Source organism: Vicia villosa, linkage group LG5, assembly GCF_029867415.1.
Source record: "Vicia villosa cultivar HV-30 ecotype Madison, WI linkage group LG5, Vvil1.0, whole genome shotgun sequence".
Lineage (NCBI taxonomy): Eukaryota > Viridiplantae > Streptophyta > Magnoliopsida > Fabales > Fabaceae > Vicia > Vicia villosa.
Genome location: NC_081184.1, coordinates 118,907,531 through 118,931,568, shown reverse-complemented (window position 1 = coordinate 118,931,568; position 24,038 = coordinate 118,907,531). Strand labels below are relative to the sequence as shown.

At 34.8% G+C, this 24,038-nt stretch overlaps 3 protein-coding genes across 4 annotated transcripts; 2 read left to right on the top strand and 1 right to left on the bottom strand.

Moving 5' to 3' along the window:
* The first annotated feature begins 2,466 nt into the window (after positions 1 to 2,466).
* LOC131607131 (uncharacterized) lies at positions 2,467 to 5,593 on the top strand. Its single transcript, XM_058879164.1, has 5 exons — positions 2,467 to 2,881; positions 2,974 to 3,096; positions 3,826 to 3,931; positions 4,481 to 4,587; positions 5,096 to 5,593. Exons 1-5 carry the CDS (start codon positions 2,573 to 2,575, stop codon positions 5,414 to 5,416), a joined length of 966 nt encoding a protein of 321 aa, XP_058735147.1. The 5' UTR covers positions 2,467 to 2,572; the 3' UTR covers positions 5,417 to 5,593.
* A 906-nt stretch (positions 5,594 to 6,499) lies between these two features.
* Positions 6,500 to 10,362, bottom strand: LOC131602215 (uncharacterized). 2 transcript variants are annotated; one of them, XM_058874262.1, is made up of 5 exons: positions 10,224 to 10,362; positions 9,879 to 9,988; positions 9,559 to 9,659; positions 8,054 to 8,304; positions 6,504 to 7,968 (listed from the first exon to the last, which is right to left on the bottom strand). In XM_058874262.1, the coding sequence occupies exons 2-5, from the start codon at positions 9,906 to 9,908 to the stop codon at positions 7,229 to 7,231; spliced, it is 1,122 nt and encodes a 373-aa protein (XP_058730245.1). In that variant the 5' UTR covers positions 9,909 to 9,988; positions 10,224 to 10,362; the 3' UTR covers positions 6,504 to 7,228. The 2 variants fall into 2 exon arrangements, with proteins under 2 accessions (XP_058730246.1, XP_058730245.1); XM_058874263.1 differs by lacking the exon at positions 10,224 to 10,362 and having other exon boundaries at positions 6,500 to 7,968; positions 8,054 to 8,318; positions 9,879 to 9,915.
* A 2,868-nt stretch (positions 10,363 to 13,230) lies between these two features.
* LOC131605259 (uncharacterized) lies at positions 13,231 to 15,743 on the top strand. Its single transcript, XM_058877637.1, has 2 exons — positions 13,231 to 13,247; positions 14,825 to 15,743. Exons 1-2 carry the CDS (start codon positions 13,231 to 13,233, stop codon positions 15,741 to 15,743), a joined length of 936 nt encoding a protein of 311 aa, XP_058733620.1.
* The last annotated feature ends 8,295 nt before the right edge of the window (positions 15,744 to 24,038 follow it).

The following is a 24,038-nucleotide window of genomic DNA, read 5'->3' as shown; positions in this document are numbered from 1 at the left end:
TTTAGTATGTTTGTCTGAATTTCCTTTGAGTTTAAAGGCAGTAGAAGCCATAGTCATGTTTTGTATTGTATCTAAGACTTGTTGTTCAGAAGTACCATCGATGTTCCACTCAACAATGGATTTTCATGAATAATTATTCTCTATAAAACTACTTCTCTCTTCAAATTGCACATCCGCAAATGAAGGCTTATGATAATAGTTTCGCGTTTTAGGTCTTGGGGCTCTACCACCTAATTTTCTTACCGTATTGTCATATTCTTCATCTCGAGATAAAGTATTTATCTCTCCTGAAGGAGTTCCTATGTTTAAAGTCGTTAACTTAGTAACTAATTCTTCTATTTTATGACTAGTATCACGGCCTAAACTTATTCCTTTAAACTCTTGGTTAAAAGGAGTATGGTATTGATAAATAGGTCTGGTAGGATCTAATTTATAGTCTTTAACATCCATAGGTTGAGGGATAGAGTTTTCTATTATATCTAATTGTTGTGACATAGTGTGAAGTATTTGGTTTGAGTAATTTATCTGACTATGAAGATTATTAATTTCTTTTCTCTGATCTACGAGATTAGCTATAGATTTAAATGGCGAAGCCTCTATTTCTATGTTTTCCTTAGAAGTAGTAATTTTGATAGCTTCCAAAGGTGGATGAACTAAATCTATAATTTCTTTCCTAGAAGTTTTCCATTTGGTACTTATTTTAACATTAGCATCTAAGTACATCTTAACAACAAAAGAGTTTTCTATCTCTTCTTCTAAACTTAGTAATTCAACCCATCTGAAGAAATAAATATTAATTTCATGTGTTTTTAAAAACCTATAGAAGTTTTGCAAATATATTTGAGTCTGATCTTTAGAGAAAGTTGAGAAATACAAATTTATCTCCTCTAAATTGTAGACTGCCTCGAAATCAGCTTTAATCCAAGCTTTGTCTATGACAAAGGGTTCATCATTTGGAATTACACTTAGTATTTGTGATTTGGTTGGAGAAGGTGACCTAGAAGTTCTCCTCAAGTATATTGGTTGAGGAATTGTAGGAGAAAAGTTTATTCCCGCAAGATTTACCCTAATTGTTGAATCAACTGAATGTCTAGCACTAAATGTCGACCCAATGCTTCTAAAGTGATGATAGCGACATGATTGGATTCTATTCATCCTAATTTTGTATGATCCATCAATATCTTAAATAACATCTCTAATAGTTTTGGTCTCAATATTTTCAAATTTAACCACATCTTGTAATATCCATTCTTGAGGAAATTTTTCTATAATTTCCGAAGCAGTTAGTATCTTTGGGGTCATAATATTAGTCCTACTAAGATTTGCTTCAATAACACGAGTTTCTTTCTTTGGAGTAGTTTTAAGCGAATTAAAATCGTAATAACATCTATGTTAGTAACTCCAGGATTAAAATTATCACTTAGACCTAAAATATATATAACCAACGAGTTCTTAGTGAATTCATCAGCTAAGCTCACAGAGTAATTGAGATGACAGTTAAAATAGACTGAACCATCATTAAGATTTTATTCAACTATAGCAATAGTTGAGTTATGAAAGTCTTTAATTATATTGTCACGTAAAACTAGCAATATAAGGGTCATTGTTATATTCTTCTAGGATTAATTCAGATAGCTACAACTAACCGAAGTAGCAGATTCAATAGTATGAGTAATCTTTTAACTTTTAAAATCAAACGTACAAATCTTATATATTTCTTTTAATTTAATTTCTGGGATAGACCAGTTTACTAATATATTTTCCATCTCCTGAATTTATAATTCTTAATTTTGGAAAGTATCTTGATCTAGTTCAATTTTATCATTATTTAAGATAGTTGAAACTAAGCTTCAGTTACGAATATTCCCACGAGAATAACACCCTAATTCACTAAAAGCCTTGATGATTTGAGACATAATTACTAACTTTTTCACAAATCGGCTATCTTTTAGTTTTCTCTCTTACTCTTTATCTCTAACCTTCCCCTTATTGTTTGTTTTCTTAATGATAACTACAGTGTGCTAAACCAACGATTTTAGTTTTACTGCCTCACCTCTTGGGACTTACGACCTGGACCACACACTACCAGCAGGTACACCTAAAAAATCAAAGTTCAAAGTTATGGTTGAAAATAAACAGTAAAATTAGAAAAACTTCAAAATAACTATTTTTTTTTAAAAACTCTTTTAAATAAATATAATGCAAGTAACTAATCTCACCACCAACCGAATTCTGATACCAGAGAATTTTTACATGAAAATCATTTGTGCATTAATTTTCAAATAAAAATCTTACTTATTTTTTTAAAAAAATCAAAACAAGTTCAACCTCGAATAATTTATGTAAAATAATTTTTTTTTTTGAAATACCTAAACCAAAGTTGTATATTGAAAAATTTTAGAATGAAAAACCAGAATCCAAAATACTTACAAATTACACTATTTAAGTTTTTTTCCCCTCTATATAAACCTGATCCGTTTCCCGCCATTTCCCGCCCAAGTAAAAGGAGCAAAACCTCAATCTTTAAAAAATCCCAATTTTAACTCACAGATCAAGACGACACCAGAGAGAAATGGCAGGAACAGCAACAGGGTGTTACAAGTGCGGAAGACCAGGTCACTGGTCACGTGACTGCCCTTTCTCCGCTCCCGATTCAAATCCAAACCCTAACCCTAGTCCTAATCCTAACTCCAACACCGCCGATCTCCCTCCTTCCTCTTCATACAAACCTTCCGGCCCTAGATCCGCCATCGAGAAGCCCAAAAAAATCCCCCGCACCCGCCCCAAACTCACTCCTGAACTTCTTCTCTCCGACGACGGCCTCGGTTACGTCCTTCGCTATTTCCCTCGCTCCTTCAAATACCACGGTCGTGGCCACGAGGTCATTAAGCTTAATCTTAATCATAATCATAATCACTTAGTTTTTATCACCGATTTCTCTATTAAGCTTTGTTTTAATGTTTTTGTTGTTAGGTTCGTGATTTGGGTAACCTGATTGAATTGTACTCTGAATGGCACTCTCGTTTGCTCCCTTATTACCCCTTCAATCAATTTGTTCACAAAGTTGAGCAAGTTGCTGCTACAAGGCATGTTAAGGTACTGTTTCTGTTCAACACAACTCTATTCATGTTGGCAAGGTTACCTCCTTTATGTCACTTTTGAAGGTATTTTTTATAGAATTGAAATAATATCTTTCAGTTACGGTTGTGGCTGTTGTGATTGCGGTCATTGTGGTTACTACGATGCGCATTGCATCCGTTGCAGCGTGAATTTAGATAGAATGGTGTTTGAAATGCAATGTTGAAAAACACTTAATATTTAGATTTTTCAGTACATCATAAGTAAATTGAATTTTGGATCTGAAATTTTGAGACTTGATAAAAAGAATACTTGAAAAAACATGTACAAAATTGTCTGATGTGGTTCCTAATGTGTTTGGACGCGCAATCTCAAATGACACCGGAAATGCGGTCCAATGCGATTTCAGAGGCTACCACATCAGCAATATTGCAGCCACAATTGCAGTTACAGAATGCAATTTAAAACCCTGACTGTATCCACTTTCGAGAACTATTTTCCATAACATTTTTAGCTAATGCTTGTTTTTCATTCAATTGGTACATATATGATACAAGTATATAAACGATCCATTTCCTTTGCTATTTTTGTATGCATTTATACACACATATTTCTGTATCTCTATCTCTCTGGGCATTCACTTCTCTGTATCTCACCCTATGGTTTTATATTTGTTGAGAGGGTGTGTTTGTTGCATGTCCTTGTTCAAACCCTGGATTTGACATTTATTTTATGTCCTCTTACCAGATGAGCCTTAGAGAATTGAGAGAAAGAGTTGCAAATGGTGGGGATCCATCAAAATTGCATGAACCACCAGGTGTGCAGAACACCCCAGCCCCAGATGCTCAGCAAGGTACTTACTATATATGTATTTACACTTTGCTATCTAGGTCTCAAACTCAATATGCACTAGTTGCATTCGAATTCATAGTTGGTTTCTTAGATCTGTGGTGATAATCTTATAGAACAATTGCGAAGTTCAAATGTTGTATATTATTTTCACATCTGTTAGAAATATTTTTCATCTAAACAAGTTAACATTAACGAGTACCATTCATTGAATTAACGACTTGTTATCAAGTTGTTCAAAAACATACTTACTAAGATTAAGAACACTTTCCTCTTAATTTTCCCTTTTCAAGTGTAGGATCCAACAATTGACAATTTAATCATTGAAGCTCACTTTCCAATTATCGGTAGTTAGTTATAATGAAACAGACATAGATTTTGGCAAACTTCCACATGATTCATATTTCAAACAGGGTGGCCGGTGGTTTCAATAAAGTCTACTTGAACATTGATATGCAGACCGATCAGAAGAAATAATTAGGTTTTATTTATTTTATTGACGTCTTTAAGTATCTTTGTTAAATCTGTATATTGGGCTTTGCTGTATCTGCAGAAAATGGGGAAGTAACTCATCAAGATAATGAGATGTTTGATGAACCTGACAATGTTATTGACATTCAAGAAGACATGCTCAATGATATATATGACAAAGCTACTGAAGTAAGTTTATTTTCATAATAAACATGTTTAGTTCTTCACTTCTTCTGTTATCACGTAAGAATATCTATTTGTTTGCTAAAACACATCTGGATGTTTCCCTTAGTGAAAGGAACTCTTTTAATAATTATGCACATCAGTTAGATAGAAAATATGTAAATTGTCTTCTAGGATACCATTCTCACAAATTTGTGACTAATCTGAATTGTTTGGAACTGTTTAAATAAGATTTTGTTTATCCTTATCCAAAAGTGTGGTATTAATAAATAATGCAAGGGTAACATTACCCTCTTCAGACTGTTGTATTCTTTCATTGGAGATTACTCGAACATCTAGTTACATTCATTTATTTTTCCGTACCTTGAAGTCTAGTTGTTTTGTTGTAATTATTCCTTTCTTATGAAGTCTGAATCAATAGATAGCTAAGTATACATGACTTTTCAATTAAACCAACTCTGAAACAAAGAGCTGGCCTAAATTTGTAACAGAGGTATCTTCTCTTTTACTGCAGGAACCTTCTCAGCCCATACAAAATGTGATCGGTGTGACTACAGATCCCAAAAGCAGCGCAATTGAAAGGACAACAAATGAGGCCCCAAGTAATGGAGCCAGTCAGTCCAGCAATGCTGAGATAACAGCAGAGCAGCGAGCCCGTATGGAAGCAAATAGGTTGAAGGCAATTGAAAAGAAATCAAAAGAAGTCCCAAATAATGGAGCCAGTCTGTCCAGCAATGCCGAGATAACAGAAGAGCAGAGAGCCCGAATGGAAGCAAATAGGTTGAAGGCACTAGAAAGGCGCGCGGCTAGAGCCAACCTATCACAGGCTTCCTAGCTATGATGTTCATTGTAAATGAAAATACCATCTTATAATTCCCTCACTACTGATTTAGTTTACATTGAATCCTGTGATTGGATAGTTGACTTCTGATGGTCTGGCAGATACGAGTGTTTTATATGATGCATTGCATCCTGAAGATTACTATGTTACAAAAGTAAGCGGTTGGTGTTAGTCGATTGGTTTCATTTTTTCAGTTTAAAGATTACTTATTCCGTCACTTGTTTGAGCACTTGGCATGATACTTTAAGTGTCAACCAGTTGAAATTGAATGAAAACTGAGGCAACCTACAAGTCCATACTTAACTACACAATCCGAGAGGTTGTGTAACAATCCTATATTGTTAATAATTAAAGCAGACAATCTTTTTCCATTGTTCAAAGAAAGTATTGAATATATATAAGCTTTTTTTACTAATAGTTTGGGCTATTAAACATTTAATAATTTAACTTCTCATTCATGTCAAATTCAATTAATTACGGGGAGTGAAAACCTTTTAAATTCTCACTTCGCTGATAAAAAAAACTATAAATATAAATTGAATTTGGTAAACAAAATTCAAAAGTTGACATGTAATATATTGTTATTCATTCACCGGTTGATAAATAAATATTATTATCTCCGGTCCTATTTATAAGAAAATATTCTTTTTTTAGATATATTGAATAAATAATATATTTGAATAATATATTGTCCAAATACATTATTTATTTTATGTATTAAAAAATAAATCTTTTCTTATAAATGAAAGTAGTATTTTATTTTTCTTTCTGAAAATTCAACACACACAACTGAAGTTGTTTGTTGGCAAATTATGAATGCTAGAAATACTAGAAAACAAAATATCTACATGATATATTTTGAACTTGTAGTTTATTTATAGTTTACAAATTTATGTGATGATAAAAGACCTGTTTGATAACAATTTTTTTATCACAAAATTATAATTTATTTTATTAGTTTATAATTTATTTTTCAGATAGTAATAGCGTTTCAACTTATTATTTATAGCCTATCATTTTTCTTCCATTTTTGTTATTATTTTACCTTTAATCCATTACCACCTTTATAATTTAATTTAAATTTAAACAATTATATATTAAATTTTTTTATGTCATTTTAATTTATCAATGAATTAAACCACTAATTTTCAAATATAAATTCTTAGTCACAAACCATAAACTATCAGCCATCAATTATCAGTCATAACAGGTGCGATCGGAAGTTGTTGTCTGAAGGGTAATGCCTGCATCCAAAAGTTATCTTCCACTCCTTTAATTTTTTGCTAAATGAGGCCAAATGAATAAGAGAGAACAATGGGTGCATCTGAATATAACTTCTGGACCCACTTCTTTAACATTTGCTAAATGAGACCAAATGAACAATACAAAATAATAAGTTCGTTCGAAAGATATATCTGCCTAAAACTTGCAAGAAGGCATTTTGGAGTTTCATAGAATTTGGAATAAAATTCACAAGGTGTATTGAAAATCTGCCTAAACATATATATCTAAAATAAATAATGACTTTTAACTTTTAACATATGCAAACCAATTTATTCTCCACACATCTACCAAATCACCTTGATTTATTTAGTTTAATTATAGCCACACCTTGTAGCCTTGAAGTGGATTTTGACTACTGAAAAAGAGCCAAAATCAAGCCTTAAAATTTTGGTCATATCATGCTCATCCATAAGAAAAAAGACATGACCTCATTCTTACAACTTTAAGATAATGTACAAATAATGGAAAACAAAAAAATTACTTCATTAAGCCACCGCAACTTCATCGTGTCATTAGCCAATTTTATCTTTCAATGATCTCCTCTTCATCCACCGGAGCATACCATTCAGGCAACCGCTTCTTGTTGCTCAGCCTGTAGTTCAGGAGAAGTTCTTCATCTTGAAGAGCCCTAGTTGCTACCAAAACAACAGTTTTCAGAGTAGTAGGAACACATGATTCAGTATTTTTTGAAACTCTAGATTTGAACCAAGAACTTCCAAATCTCTTCACATCATTTACTTCTGTTGCATTTCCAAATGATATATTAGGAATGTAAGCTCTCATGTCATTTTCAATCAATGGAAAGTCATAAGGGCAAATTGTAACATTTGGAAGCATTCCTTTTGAAGGGTGATTGGCAAAATGTGCCAAGGCTAGTGGATTCCTACGCTCGAGTACATCCTCGCTATTATCTACTTGAGACCCTTTCTCGTCTACCATTTTCCTAGCATTCCACTGTTCTTTTCCGTCACCTCCATGGCCCCAAGGTTGGGCGTCGATGACAGTCCCATCATGTCTTGTAATCAAATAGGGGTTCTGCTCATCGAGATATCCAGGAATATGATGATAATAAGCCGGAGAGTATACTACCCCGGGATAAAAAGCTATCACAGCACCAACATCTACTACACCATCTAAAAATAGACCTTTGCCAGCGTCCTTGTGAGATATTTGAGAAGGTTTAACATTTAGCGTGTAGCCAAGTTCGTCTTTTAATTTCTGCGAAAGCTCAGCTTGACTTATCAGTCTTTGTTTTGGGAAACCTGTGCAACACCTCATTAGTAAACAAAGGAATAATTAAAACAAAAAAATTCACCAACATTGTTAGTTGGTGGATCACACACTTACCATTGGCAGAACTAAGCTCACTATTTCGAGGTAAAACATTTGTTTGTTGAGATAGTAACTCGAAGGAGTCATCATTCCCTGTCTTTTCATTTGTAAGAAGAACTTCATCCATTAACGTGCAAAATGTTTTAATTTGAGAATGAACATTTTCTTGTACTAGCATATGTTGATCGGCAACAGAGGCTTTACTAGCCATTTCAATAATCTCTTCTGCATCTGTTTCGCTAGCATTCTTCCCCAATCGATTGTAGCTGGAGATTCAAGTCTTTACATGAGCAAAACATGTTAAGATGTTGAATAGAAAAGAATCATAAAATCAACAACATTGAATAAAAAACGGCATTAAATTTATATAACCCTACAACATCATCAAATAGATAACGATTCGTGTGTGAAATCTTAACAAGAAGAGCTGACCAGAATTTATATGACCCATTGGTGTTCAGTGCCAAACTCAATAGTAAGATTCATTGTCAATTGTAATTCTTTCAATATACGACAATAGGTTGCAGTTTTGGTATTTGAAAGAAGGCCATTTAAGCTATAAGTAATTGACAAACAGCTAACTCAACGAAAGGCAGCATAACTTGATTTAGCAGCTCAGTTTAGAGATGCTAGTTATCGCAGCTGTCAAATATTGGTCAATTTGTGAAGGATGGCAGCACCATGGCATTTAATGGAAGATATGACAGTTTAAAACGACCAGTGTTATCAAATTGCCCTGTCATGACCGCTATGGCGGATATACATGGCGTTTTTTGGACTTGCCGCAATGGTAAATAACTGCAGCTATTGTGCATTTTTCCGCCAATCCGCAATAATGGCGCTGCAAAGCGGCTGGTATGGCGGGATTTTGGCTCTCCGCCATGGACCGCCATCCGCCATTGACAACACTGAAAACAACAGATTTTTGCCTTTCCACTATGGTCCGTCTTAGAATTTGATTTGTGCCTGATTTAACCTTACAAAACCAGCATATAAAGTGAGGGGCCACCAAACTTTATAAACACTACATATGCCATAGGCAATGAGAGACTAAATCCACCCCTTCACATTCAACACAATGAAGGTGTTGGAGATTGCAATGAAGGCAATTCAGATATTGCAATTAGGCAGTTAGCGGCAAATCGCTATGAAGGCGAAAATATCCCTATCATACTAGTTGGATGCTTCACAAAAACCTATAAATATCTCGAGGTTAGCGATTCGGATAGAAGAATGGTCCTGGATAAAAGATTAAGGCGAAAGTTGATCCATGTAGCTGATCCCGCTTAGTGGGATAAGGCTTGTTTGTTGTTGTATCGTGCCGTTTCTATCTCACTTAATTCTTAACCCTTTTCCATCTACCCACTAAAATATTAACAAAAGTAACAATGGGGTGATTAAGAGAGAAGAAATTTATGAGTTTGAAATAAATAAGGAAGAGGATAGCAGAAAAAACAAAAAGAGAAGCAAGTTTAACGCACCCTTGAATTTCAAACGCAGACAACAAAAAAAACACTTACCTTGTATAGAGGAACAAACGATTAAGATCGACTTCAAACTGTAGTTGTCTTGGATCCCTAGCAAAAGCAAAAGTGGGACTTTTTGCAAGGGTTTTCACACCCTGAAAACAAAATTTAAACCAAGACTTTCGTAATAAACTTCACAGAATGCACAACAGATAAAAATTAAACTTTAGATTAGCATAAAACCACAGAGAATCGGTAAGAGTAAAACATTATTTTCTTCGAATACAATGAACAATGATAGCTCAAACATGTCTTGCTATAGTCACAGCAAATAAGTAACTACTTTTCAAGTAAAGCATAAGATAACAAGATACCTCTTGAAATTTCTGAAACAAAAAAGCCATCTGATTTGTGGAATAGGAAATCCTTATCAACAACCACACATAATTTCAGCATAACAATAACTTTAAATGCTGGAAATGTTCTGCCAGATCAAAGAGAAGCTCCAAATCAGTTATAAAGTAGCTACATGAGTTACAAATCACACAATACAAAACCCTAAATGAAAACCCAACCCCAATTTTTTCATATATACAACAAAATAGCTCAAAACAACAGCAAGAATAATAAGAACACTACAACCAATTTAACAAGTAAAACTGAACAAAATAGAAGGTGGGTGTTAATTATTCAGTTGTGAAAAGGGTAAAAGAGAGAACCTTTGAAAGCCAAGAGCTCAGGGAATCATCACACCCATCGCCACCCTTGACGGCAAAGCTTGATGTTGATTTTTTTCCGACAAAAACATACGTTTGGGCTGAAACATTTTTCCTAGTACATCAAAACATAGGATTTGCTTTTAACACCTCCTGATTTTACTCATAAATTTTCCTTCTTTTTCCTTAAAATACACCCCTATCTCCATTATTTTTTATGGTAGTTTTTTTAATTAAAAGAAATATATTTTGAAACTTAATTAAATTTTAAAAATTAAATTAAAATTTAAGTTTCTCATAATTTATAGATTTAAGTTTTAAAAATTAAAGTATATAGTGATAATGATAGGTGTATACTTGTGTTGCGAAAACTAAGTTTTGATATTTTTTTTATCTTGAATGAGTGCATATACATTTCTCCTTAAAAAAATTAGGTATGTTACTTGTAAAATGTATTTATTTTAAAGATGATATTTTTTACTGCCTTTGGTAACATAGTTTTTTTATAGCTCTCTGAACTATTGATTTTTAAATTTGTAAATTCAGTTCAATTTATAAAATTGATGTGATTAGACTAAATTGTGTCTCATAAATAATTTATCATGTTAGTTATGCAGTATAAATTTTGGCACGAGTTTGTTGTACCAGTTCAGTTATTTTCCATGAATGAATGTGTTATGTAGAAGTTGATTTTTGCATTAATTAGTTGTACCAATTCAATTATTATACATGAATGAATGTGTTATATAGAACTTGAATCACAACAGAATTATACTTGAAAAAACTTGAATCAGAATAAACTTGAAGCATTAGTGGAAAGGTTGTAGTCTCCATCATAGTTACATTTTATCCAACCATAATTTCGCGGATTCCACAAAACCTTTTTAATGTTGGGGGCTCTATGAGGCCAGATGGTGACATCAAAAGCTTTAATAAGAATGAAGTCATACATGGAAGAAGAGGCAGTCAAATGTGTGTGATCTTTCCTACCATCTTTGTTTGAGCCATATGTTGTTGGTAGCAGAAGTAATACATTGTTTCAGATTGTTATGCTTAAAATAATTTTTGGATTTCAAGATTTGGTTAAAGGGGAACACCAGTGCTGCTGTGAGAACCACGACACACTGCTTTGATTTACCACGGGTGCCGAAAGAAAGCCATTGATCAACAAAACCGTAAATAATATTACTGTTTGTTATCTTTCTAAGCCAGAGTCAAAGAGCTTTCGGAAAACTGCACTGAAAAAAAGATAATTCGTGCTTTCGACAACATAGTTACATAAACAACATTGCAAAGCCAACTGGATGCTTTTATGCGTTAACAGCGAATCAATAGGAATTTTATCATGTTGGAGCCTCCAAACCAATATAAATTTTGAGGGAGGGATGTCAACTTGCCATATGATTTTATCCCAGTCAGCTTGAGGATAGTTCTTAAACTTGAAAGAATATGCATCCTTGAGGGTGAGTAAACCTGTAACTGTGTTATTCCAAATCCTAATGTCATTGAGATTGACATTGTAGTCAGGAGGATGAGACAACTTTTGAGCTAAGAAGGGGGACCAATCGTACCAACATTGAGGGAAGGACCATTGGCTTTTATGGATGACATCAACGACTATAGTATTTTCATTAACACCTTTTTAATGGAGAAAATCGAGAGATGTTTCCATTAAAAGAGGTTGACCATACCAATAGTCTCTCCAAAATTTTATTAACCTACCTGATCCCATAGACCAATTCATGTTTGAATTTATTATAGGGATTTCAGTCTTCATGCCTGTTCTTGAGAAGAATTGCCCAAGATTCATTGCTCTTCAATAAATACCAACCAATTTTGAGGTTATAAGCTTCATTTAGATGGATTAAAGACCTCAATCCATAGCCACCTGATTCAAAATATTGATTGGTTTTCTTCCAAGTCAACATGAGCAATTTCCTATTGTGTATATTGTTGTACCCCAATTTTTGACCCTGAGATCCCACCTCATTTTGAAAATAGTGTGATCATCATCATCATCATCATTATCATTATCATAATCATGCATGCATCATTTGCTAACCAAAAAATATACAACAAATACTATGGTTTGCTTATTGCTTGTTTCATAAGATAGGTGACAGATCAAGAAGCTCAAGCAATTGGAGTTTTGAGGCTCTCCAAGGAGATCAAGTATTCTCATATTCTCAAGTGATTCCCCTAATCAATATCCAAGTCCAAGTGTGGCTCAATTCAAAATCAACAACTTTTAACTTCATTTGGTCCATAATTAGGGTTTTGACCTAATTCATCTGGGAAGTTGACTTTTGATCAAAGCATGGTTCCATGGCTCAAATAATGATTCAAGGATCTCTAATGTCTCATTATAATCCACTCACATCATTCATTTGGTTGGGAGATCCTGATTCAATTTATACTTAGAAGAATGCAATTCATTTGAAAAAAAGTCAACTGTTCAAGATCACCTTTGACTTTTGAGGAATTTGGTCAACCATCGACTTTTAAAGATCAAAATCATGAATATATGTTTATTGAAGTCATTTGATCAAGAAAAATCAATAAAATCAAATAAATCAAGAAAGTCAACAAAAGTCAAAGTTGAAGAATTTCAAAACACTTAGAAAATTTCAAGTGTTTTATGCTTAAAAAGCTTCAAACTTCATGCACAAGTTACATTAAGATCCAAGCTGAATTAGAAAAAACTTCTAGCATGAAAGTTGTAGATCTTGATCCAAACTACAAATTTGCTAATGACAACTCTTTCCCTAAAAATGACTCATTTGGGAGATATGGGTTCATGAAGTTTCTTTCAACACTTAGGAAAATTTTCAAAGTGTTTTTAACCTAGTTTTGTTCCAACTTTATGGGTATTTTACACCAAGATGCGAGAAGAATTTGTGGAAACACAAAACATGGAAGTTGTATAGGACCTTCACGGCTTCCCAAAAAGTATTAGAACACCTCCATAGCATATGTGAGTTGAGAGTTTCGAATTAAAGAAGAAGGCACCATGGAAGATGTTTCAAGGTCATTCCCATGTTCAAAAATCATGTCCAAGCTATGCCAATCCTCAAGATCCCTGGCTGCAAACCTACATTTCTTCCAAATATCACCTTAATCAGAGTTACACAAGTCTAATATGCATTACACAAGTGTTAGAGCCTTTGTTCAAGATTCATACCATTTGTGTGCAAAAGTCATAACTTCCATTTTGATAAATCATTGTTTTTGCACTTTGTCAATGCATTGAGCTCCCAACTTGCTTTCATCTGAGTACAATCAAATCTAAAGGTATCAAGCAACCTCTCTGCATCCAACAAGTTCAGAAGCATGCTTGTACTTGCACATTGAAACCACCATTTTCACATAACTTAGTTTTTGGCTCCAAACTAAACCACAAACTTGAAATTCAAAATTCTGGTTACTTCAAGTTCTCAAACCTTTTGCCTATAAATAGATAGTCCATCTGCACTTCAAACACACCAATTCACAACACAAAAACATCTTCAAACTCTCTCAAATTCAGAATTGGTCAAAAACTCCATTTTTAAGCTTTGAAAGCCTTATCATCGAAACTCTTCACACTTGCAAATTATTTGTAAGCTAACCATCTAAAAACCTTCCAAACATCATATAGAGCCTATTGTGTGCATTAGAAATCATCTGTAACACCTAAATCAAAACCTCATAATCTCACTTGCTCATCTCTGCAAATCGAGGTCTTCAGATAGATTGGGGCACTCTCCATCCAAGTTAGGCATTGTAAAAGCTTCCTGGGAGTTCAGTAGAGCTATCCAGATCATCACAATACCTCCAGCAATCCATTAATCCAGATTTCGATTTCCAATTTCAGAGGTAAGCCATTCAAACTTGAACCCTCTTATTTCTGCATCCCTTTTAATAAAGCTTGATTCTATCTTGTTTAGAATGGTGTGAGGATCAAAAGCCCTCAAACCATTGTCATTTATACATCATATATATCATTTAATTTAGTTTTAAATTAGGGTTCTTAAGGTTTTCTAAGATATTCTCATGAGCTACAGTTTAAATAAATTTATGAATAATACATGTTTGAGTTCGTTTTGAAATTCTGAACATCTTTGGTCTTTACTTCATTGAGAATGGTTGCCTAAATCATAAACACGATTTTTTGAAAATCAGTTGGACCAAGGTTTAAGATGAAGTTTACTTTGAACTTAGAACAATGTTTTATATTATATTTTTATGCACGCGTTTGGTTAACAGTCATAGCGCGTTAGTTCAGTGGTTAAGTTTTGAGCTGGTAACCATAAGGGCGTGGGCTTAACACTCACCAAGGCCAAAGTTATTTTTTTGCCACTTTTTTCTTTACCCTTTTTAATAACTTTAATATTTGTTTTAAAATAACAAATCTAATCATTTTGGCTTGAAATTTTATACACTCTTTATCTATCTTATCTATTCTGAGAATATAATTTAGAAATTCAAAATATTTATTATTTAATCATTTTAAAAATTAAATTAAATAAACAAGTGTTTATTTCTTTTAAAAGGATTTTAAAATCAACCTTTTTTTAATATTTTCACTAAGTAAACTTGCATATACTTTTGTGTGAATCAATTAGGATATACAAATGCAAATCCAAGGATCTGTTTGAGATTCTCGATTGTATCAGGGAGATATCAGAGGTGTCGATTACTCCAAGGAGGGATAACTTAGGGACTCGTTTCGGCTTCGCAAAGTTCACTGAAGTTGAAGATTCGCGATTGCTTGCGGTGAAATTGGATAACATTTTGTTCAATGGGAAGAACATTCACGCCAATGTTCCACGTTTCAATAGCAAATGCAATGAAGCTGCGATTGGGAGGTCTTTGGGTGCGAATAAATCGTTTGGTCAGAACAGTAAGCCAAGATTTATGAAGTCGAAAACGTATAAGGGTGATGTAGGTGGGAGGAAGGATTCAAGATCGTTTGCAGATGTCGTTGCGGATAAAATTCCTTCGGGTAATCAACCTATGAAGTTTAAATCGTTTGCTTACAACTCTAAGGAGGAAGATAGAACTAGGTATTCAAAAGCTTATGTCAGTGTATTGCGGTGTCCTGGTTCGGCTTGTGGGATTCAAGAGAGCATCGAGATAGCGGGATTTTTTGTGATTAAGGTGACTCCTATGGGGGCAAACAAATGTCTGTTGGAGGAAATCGAAGATGGTGTAATGGCTGAGTTCTTGAAAGAATATGATTCGTGGTGGAAAGACTCGTTCGTAGAGATTGCTAAATGGAAAGATGAAGATGTTGATTCGAGAAGAGCGGTGTGGTTTAATTTATTTGGAATTCCAATTTTGGTGTGGAACTCTAATTTTTTTAAGTTGTTAGCCAATACTATGGGTTTGTTTATTAGCATTGATTCTGATACTGCAAATGGGCGTTCTATGGAGGTGGCCAGAATTCAAGTTAAATTGGATCTTTTTAGTAGTGTGCAAGAACTGTTTGTTGTTATTATCGATGGAAAGCCTTTTATGTTGGTGATTGAGAAGATTCGCTAGTAAAATGTAGGCATTTATTAGATATGGCTCGATCTCAAATTACTGTGTCGGAATCTTCAGATGCTGTAGATTCAGGTGAATATTGGTCTGATGATAATAGCTTTCGGATATTATCGGGGAAGAAGAGGAGATCATCGGGGGACAGCATCGAAGATTTTTCAAATCATGATGAAGAAGTGTTATGTGCAGTCAATAAACTTCACGGCATCAGGGGGCTTTTTGGTGAAGGAGGATGGGGCTGAACCAAAGGTGGATGTTGGAAAATCTAGTTTTTCTGTTTCTGGACAGTCAGTAGGGAAATCTGGCAGCGCTATTGGTCTTTCATTAGGGACAATGGGCAGTGATAAAGGTCATTCAGTAGTGAAGGTTAACAGAGTTTTGAGTGATGAAGCTGAGGGCAATTCAGTTTAGGAAAATACTGTTTCTGTGAGTGAAAATGCAACAGGTTATTTTGACAGAGCTATTCGATCTGTAGTTGATTTTTCTGGACATGATGTTAATGTCAACCCAGGATCTACTGCTTCGTCTTTGATAGGGAGGAATAACTCAGTTGTGGTGTGTACGTTGGCCTCCAGGAAAAAATATTCTTCTAAAACTGTCAAGTTTAAAAACTTGATGGATCTAGGTGGTGGGAGATTTTTGAAACATAAATCGAAGTTTGTGAAGAGGAAGAGGAGTAAGAGGAAGGGAAAAGGTGATGTTATTACGAAGGCGAGGGGTAGTATTATTTCAGAAACGGTCGAGGTTTCATATTCGGTTTCAGGTCTAATAAAGGGAAGTGTGGAGGATGTTTTTATGAAACTTTTTCAGAAATAATCTAATTGGGCCGAACAACAGTAAACAGTGGGATAACGTTAACAAAGATATGGAGGGTAGGATGTGGATGACTTTTGAAGCAATGGGAATGGGAAATTTGAAGGATAGGAGTATTTTCATTAATAAAATGCGTGAATTGGAAAAAGTGGAGTTATAAAGAAAATTGTCAAGGAAGGAGACTATATCTACTTTGAAATGATAATTGTTTCATTCAACATTAGAGGGGGGTAACACTCTCAAAAGAAGAAGAATTAGTTCTATTGTTAAGAAGGGAGACACGGACATTATTTTAATTCAAGAAACTAAATTGACAAATATGGAGGATTTTGTAGCTAATAGTATGTGGAGTAACACAAATATTGGTTTTTCATTTTCTAATTCGGTTGGGATGTCGGGAGGGATATTTACTCTATGGAGGATTGATAGGGTGGAAGTTTTACATAGTTTCAAAGGAGAGGGATTCTTAGGGATCAAAGTGTTATCTAAAGGGAGGATGGGGAGGGAATTGGATAATGGTTCAAATCTTTTTTGTAAATTCATCGAAGATAGTGGTTTGGTGGATGTGCCTTGTAAAGGGAAAAAGTATACTTCGTATAGTGGAGATGGAAGGGTGATGAGTATAATTGTTCGGTTCCTCGTGTTGCATGTTATTGTTAATAGATGGGGGTAGTTGTTAAACTTGTAGCGGTGAGAGATACCTCGGATCATTACTCGGTTTGGTTAGTGGTGGATAACATAAATTGGGGTCATAAATCTTTCAAGTTTAATAATGAATGTTTTTCTTTTAATTCGTTCATCCTTTTTGTAGAAAAGGAATGGAAGGAAATGGTTGTTGAAGGTAGAGGAGATTTTTTCCTAAAATAAAAACTTAGACGACTTAAAGAGAGAGTAAAGTGGTGGAATAAATCGGTTTTTGGCAAAATTGATTTGTTGGTGGAGGATAGTTCGAGGGATATCAATTTTTGGGGTTCTAAATTGGAAGAAATGTGTGAGGATATGCTTGGTGACTCTCTTAATGGTAGGAATGGTGCTAATAAGAGGCTTTGGCTAAATTTGAGGATAAAGGAAAACATGCTTGTTCAAAAATCAAGACTTAAATGGTTAAATGATGGAGATTCGATTTGTAGTTTTTTTCATAATGTGGTGAGGGAAAGAAGAAGGCACAATCATACAGAGCCGATTAACACTCATGAGGGTTTGGTGGAGAAGGTGGAGGAGGTGTCATACCCTAATTTTTGACCCCCCTGAGATGGCATATCTTCAGGATTTTTCATCAGGTCAAGACAAGTACCCAGAGCAGTCATTTCTCCATCTGGTACCTAATCGAGGATGCTCAAAGACAAGAAAGCTCAGGCAAAGGATCAATCAATACAAAGATTAGTCTCTAATACAATCATGGGGCTCAAAAACTTCACTTTTCTCATCTATGATTGATTAGACATCCAATCATATGAGTACAGGTTTACTCAGGTCACCAGACTAGGGTTTTGAGCCTATCAAGGACTAAAATCAGGGATCACATTTGGGAAACCCTAAAAAACCTCAGAGGGTCATTCAAAGACATCAATCATCTTCAAATAACTCATATGACAAGATCTACTAGACATCACACTTCAATTCAAAGTCTACAGTCATTATTTTCACATGGTCGACAAATTAGGGTTTTGACCTAATTCACCAAGATAGTTGACTTCTGATCAGGGCATGAATCCAAAACTCAAGACATGATTCAAGGATCTCTACTACCTCAATATAATCCATTTAAATCATTCATTTGAGGAAAAGATATTGTTTCTACACAAAAGCCCAAAAATTCACTTTGTCAGGAAAAAGTCAACTGTGAAGGATCATCATTGACTTTTAAGGTTTTTGGTCAAAAAATGACTTTCAAAGATCAATATCATCAATATATGGATGTCAAAGTCATTTGACCAAAGAAATTCAAAGAAATTCATCAAGGAGCGAAAAGTCGGGAATTAGGGTTTTTGAAGGCATGGTGAGATCTCAAAATTTCACCTACACAACTCAAAAAACTTCCAACATGAAAGTTGTAGATCTTGCCAAATAAAACAACATCTTACAAGGGAACTTTTTTCAAAAGATCAACCATTTATGAAGTTTTGGAAATTTTGAAGTTTAGGTCATAAACACTTAGAAATTTTTCTAAGTGTTTTAACCTAGTTTTCTTCCAACTTTGGCCTCATTTTTCACAAATTTCCCAAAGGATTCTGAAGAAGACATAAACTAATGATTTAAAGTAGATGTTTAGGGCTTTCCAAATTGTGTTCAACCTTCTCAAAATTCAATTTGAGCTAAGAGTTATGCTTGTTCAAAGTTGGCCTCATGAAGTGAAATTATAGGTCATGCATCATTTTGGAACTTTGAAGTTTTGTGCACATGACCTCAAATACAGATGCTACATGACCCATAATACATCTGCAAACATGCCATGCATTCATTTTCACCATGCCATGATAATTGAAGAAGATTCTTAAAACAAGAACATGTGATTATGTAATGATTACATTTGAGAATTTATGGCAAATTGATGAATCACCCAAGGAATCTTCTCACCAACCAATTAGAGCTCACTTTGCATCTGAATTGTCCCCTAAGATCAGATAGAATCAATGGATAGGGGAGGTGGCTCGAAAATGCAATGATCACACTTGGATATTCTTTGAAATTTCTTCATGGCTAAGAAACCAAACTTGCTTCACTAAGCAAGCTCACTCTCTCACTCAGTACTGAGACATTTACCTATAAATAGGAGAGCACAATTCAGTAGAAAAACACACCAAAGCAACCATATTACTTGCTTTCTCTTTCTCTTCTCTTGTTCATTGTTTTTCAAAGTTCTTTGGCAAGAAGAATCGATTTCTTCAAACCAGAGCTTATCTTTGGGAAGTGAGCATTCTAACATCTCAAGGGAGGTCATTTGAGGTGATCCAAGCACCTGGATCACTTCTGTAGGTGGAGGAACACCATTGTTGCTCTCACTTTGGAGCATCTGTAGTTGGAGGTCCATGGAGTGATTCAGAAGGTTTCAAGGCAAGCCAATCATCCAGACACACTCCTCAGGTCATAGTGAAGCTAACCAGATGGCTGCAGCTCATCTGTAACTCGAGAATCAACACCCTCCATGTTCACTTGAAGCTGAAATCGAGGGAGGTCCATAGAACAATTCAGGAGGTTTGAGGTCATTACAAGCATTCAGTTAGCATCACTGAGCCACAAGGAAGCTTTTGGGATCATTCATACAAGCCCAGTTGCTCTCTATCATCCTCACGATCTCCATTTTCAGAGGTAAGTTTCTGAACTCCCTCTCTTTAATTTAAGTACTCTTTGTGAAATAGCTCGATTCTATCTTGTTCAGCATCATCAGAGGATTGAAAACCCTCTATCATCATCCATTTATCTTTCAGTATAGTCATTTAATTTAATTTTGAAATTTTAGGGTTCTTCACGATTTCTGGTAAATTAGTTAGATGTAGTTAATGATAGTTCATGTTAGTTACATATTTAGAATCGTGAGTGAATTTAGAGCAAGTTTCATGTTTACATCGTTGCAAATGGTTGAGAAACGAGTAAGTTCAGAAATTCAAAAATGGAGAGCTTGAGGTTGAAGATGAAGATGGTGGTGGCGCGCAAATTTGAATTCTCAGGGGAGAGTTTATTTTATTTTGAATGGTGTGCGTTTTATTAACGACTGAACAACTTGCCCTAGTGGCCACACATGCGCTCTTAGTCTCCTCATGCCCAAGGTCTGGGGTTCGAATCCCCCTCGCCCCAGACTTTTTGCTTCATTTATTTTTCAATGTTTTGCCACTTGTTTGAAAATATAATAAGTTGGATGTGCATCTTAAACAAACTGCGCGCGTAGCCCAGATGGTGGGTGTTTTGGCCAATGACTTGGAGGGCGTGAGTTCAACCCCTCTAGGTGACAAAACCATTTTTTTTATCACTTTTTACACTAAATTTCTTCACAACTTCACACAATTAATTCACCTATCAAAATAAATCATTTTCACTTCATTTTTCATACACCTATTATTTAATATATCTATTTTGTGAATAGTCAAAAAAATCATAAAAATATTATTTATTTCTTGAATTTTAATTAGGTTTAAAATAGTATGTTTTTAAGTGTTTTCTTAAATACTTTAAATATATATTATCACTTTATTTTAACCTAATCACTTTGTAAATAATTTTATGATAAAACCCTAATTGTTTAGGTCTTAATTAAGTAAAAATCTTTATTTTTACTTTAATTAAGTTGACTTTTGTCAATTCTCAAAACTGTTTTCAATCTCTGATTAAATCAAATGATTAAGGTTTTCAAACAACAAAACCTTATATCATTTCAAATCATTTCCAACTGTTTTATCACCAGTACTGCAAAGTACTGGGCCTCTAATAGAGTGTGAGTCCCAAAAACCTTCTCTTCTTAGCTTGTTTTCAAAACTGTATTTTCAAAATCTTCTTTCTGTTTTCAAAAACATTCTTCTGGTATTTGAAGGGCATTATTCCCGGTGAAACTCTTCAGATACCTATGTGACCTTTGTCCATCTTCACTTCTTCTGTTTTCAAAAACCATTAACTGTTTATCATATATATATTCAACTGTTATCAACAAAACAACAAAAATTACTGTTGAGGCTCTGTACATACTTCTTCAATGGCCTCCACTCCATCCAGGTTAGGCTTTACAAGCTTTCAATTTACAGTCTTTATTTAAATTACTGTCAAATATAAACTGTGCATATATATATTAGTTTAGAACTACGTTTGAGTATAAACCTTAGGACAGTTAAACTATATATATATATATTAGGAATATGACCTAGGATTGAGAATGTCTTCCCGGTGAAGGCTCTTTCCTAATTAGAGATCTGTAGTTCAAACCCCCAAGATGAATTATTCCCGGTGAAACATCTTGGCAAAAACCTTAGAATCCAAATAATAGGACACATCCACCCAAAGAGGAATTATTCCCGGTGAAACCTCTTACCCATTTGCTTAGAGCCAAAATAAGTTCAAAACTACATAGCTTTCTCTTGTGCTATAACAAGGACCCTCGATTAGCCTCCTCTTGGGCTTTGTACAAGGACCCACAGGCTTCTTAAAAGCATTTCCAGCTTCCTCTTGAGCTTGTATACAAGGACCCAACAGGTTTCTTATAAACATAGGAACAGGTCTTTAGTCACCTTTTAGCCTACCCTGGTGAGTTTCTTCCAGTTTAAACCAGACTTTAAACAAGCTAAGTTTGTCTCAATTTTGCATTGAGTACACCTTTTGGAATGAGAGACATGGACAGTCTCTGTCACCCTTATCTTCATCAATCTTCCTTAGCAGAGTCTAGGATCCATGTTTGGTCATCCTCAGCATTGAGTCAGCCTTCATCTTGGGCTTTAAACAAGAAGTCTCCATTAGATAATCTTTCTGCCATTCAAAATATCAAAAACCCCTGGAAAGGGTTAGCCTCCAACATCTGTCTAAAACAAAATCCCTGGAAAGGGTTAGCTTCCACACATTCCTTCATTTTAATAAAAACCCCTGGAAAGGGTTAGCCTCCAAAGTCAATTAATAAAAGAGTCAAAAAAATAAAGATTCATTTCTCTTAGGAGATAATTTCCCCAAAAGAGTCAAAACCCCTGGAAAGGGTCAGCCTCCAAAAACATGATAAAGTCAGTCTTTTAACAGACAAATTCACCAGTTGAGTCAAAATCCCTGGAAAGGGTTAGCTTCCAAAGAAAAAACAGTCTTTTAATAAATAAAACCTCCTCAGTAGAGTCAAAACCAACAAAAACAGTTAGCCTCAACCTTGGGCTTCATACAAGGCACCAAACAATAAAACTCCCCTGTCAAGAGTCAGCCTCAACCTTGGGCATTGTACAAGGCAGATAATAGAGTTTCCCCAGTGAGTCCTTCATCACTCAGTAGCCACAACCTTGGGCTTTGTACAAGGCAGATAAACCATATTTTCATGTGTCGAAGATTCCTAACACTTAGGATCTTTCCCCATATAGTCATCCATACTTAATTCATTTAAGAGTCCGCCACAACCTTGGGCTTTGTACAAGGCAGAAAATAATGTTTTCCCTAGCTAGAGTCAGCCACAACCTTGGGCTTTGTACAAGGCACATAAAATAGAGTCATTCATAGTCTTAAAAAATTCAATTATCCTTAACAGTTAGCCACAACCTTGGGCTTTGTACAAGGCACATAAATAGAGTCTCCCTAAGTAGAGTCAGCCTCAATTCTGGGCTTTGTACAGAACACAAAAATACCCTGTAATTAACCCCCAGTGGAGCCATCTCCCAAAGTCAATAATAATTAATAAATCAATCAAAAAGCCTCAAGCTTGGGCCTCATACAAGCCAGCTAAAGTCAAATCTTTTATACAGTAGATAGACATAGCTTATCTCTATAGAGAGATATTTTTACTACTCTACCACATTCAAACAAACAAACATTTCCATTTCAATTTCAATTTTAATCAAGTCTCCCATTTAGGATTTTGAAAGGCATGAGCTGGCAGTAAAACCCAGACATGTGGTAACTTTCCCTAATTTGGATGAGCATCTTTCTTTCATTTAAGAGGCATTTGACTGGTATACTTGCACATACACAAGTAAGGTCCCCCTCTTGAATGAAATGAATTCAGTTATTCTGTCACTCCTTTAAATGTTTGTGGTAGAATAGTACAAATACCTCTCTGTAGAGATAATTTCATGTCTCTTTACTGTAAACAGAGACTTAATTCCAAGCTTCAACCTTGAGCTTCAAGCAAGGCACCAAAAATAATTAATTTCCCTAGTTAGTTCCCCGAACTACATTAAGCTCTGACTTCCACTAGGGATATGTAGGCATGAGGTTCACAAGGAATCTCAGCGAGCTAATAAAATACCAAAAATAGTCAGTCTGTCTATATGTCTGTCTCTCTTCAAATCAAATTAATTCTTTCTCCTAATACAAAGGAGAAACTTTCCCAATCATTAGCAATAAACACAAACACAATGACACAGAGAAGGTTCCTGTAGAGTACTACAGATATGTAGGGTGTTTAAACACTTCCCTATGTATAACCGACCTCCCGGACTCCAGAATTTCTAGTCTAGGTGAAATCCCCACACTTAGCAAACTCCTAGGGTTTAGTTGAGATCTTTTTTCCCCTTTCCTACTCGTAGGACAAATAAGAAAGTTCGTGTGATATCGTAGGAAGAACTGAAATAAAATTCATCCCACCACGGGCGCATTCTCCTTCCAAATTTCGCGTGAAGGGTCTAGCGTGCCGTCCTCCCAAGTGAAACGGGGAGGTAAAAGAAAACGACACCACAGGAGGTTAGGGAAGAAGTGAGAAAACATTTTTCTAACAAATTTATCGAGTTAGATGCGGATAGAATGCTTTTAGATGGTATTTCTTTTAAGAGTATTACTTCTGAGGATAATTTAGTTCTTGAATGTCCTTTTCAA

Bases quoted from the DNA above. Each gene is read 5' to 3' on its own strand.
- LOC131607131 (XM_058879164.1), top strand. From the start codon at position 2,573: ATGGCAGGAACAGCAACAGGGTGTTACAAGTGCGGAAGACCAGGTCAC. The intron at 2,882-2,973 runs GTCATTAAGCTT...TTTTGTTGTTAG, and splicing joins ACCACGGTCGTGGCCACGAG to GTTCGTGATTTGGGTAACCT. The intron at 4,588-5,095 runs GTAAGTTTATTT...CTTTTACTGCAG, and splicing joins TATATGACAAAGCTACTGAA to GAACCTTCTCAGCCCATACA.
- LOC131602215 (XM_058874262.1), bottom strand. From the start codon at position 9,908: ATGGCTTTTTTGTTTCAGAAATTTCAAGAG. The intron at 9,660-9,878 runs GTATCTTGTTAT...TTTTGTTTTCAG, and splicing joins TGTTTCAGAAATTTCAAGAG to GGTGTGAAAACCCTTGCAAA. The intron at 7,969-8,053 runs GTAAGTGTGTGA...GGTGTTGCACAG, and splicing joins TGAGCTTAGTTCTGCCAATG to GTTTCCCAAAACAAAGACTG.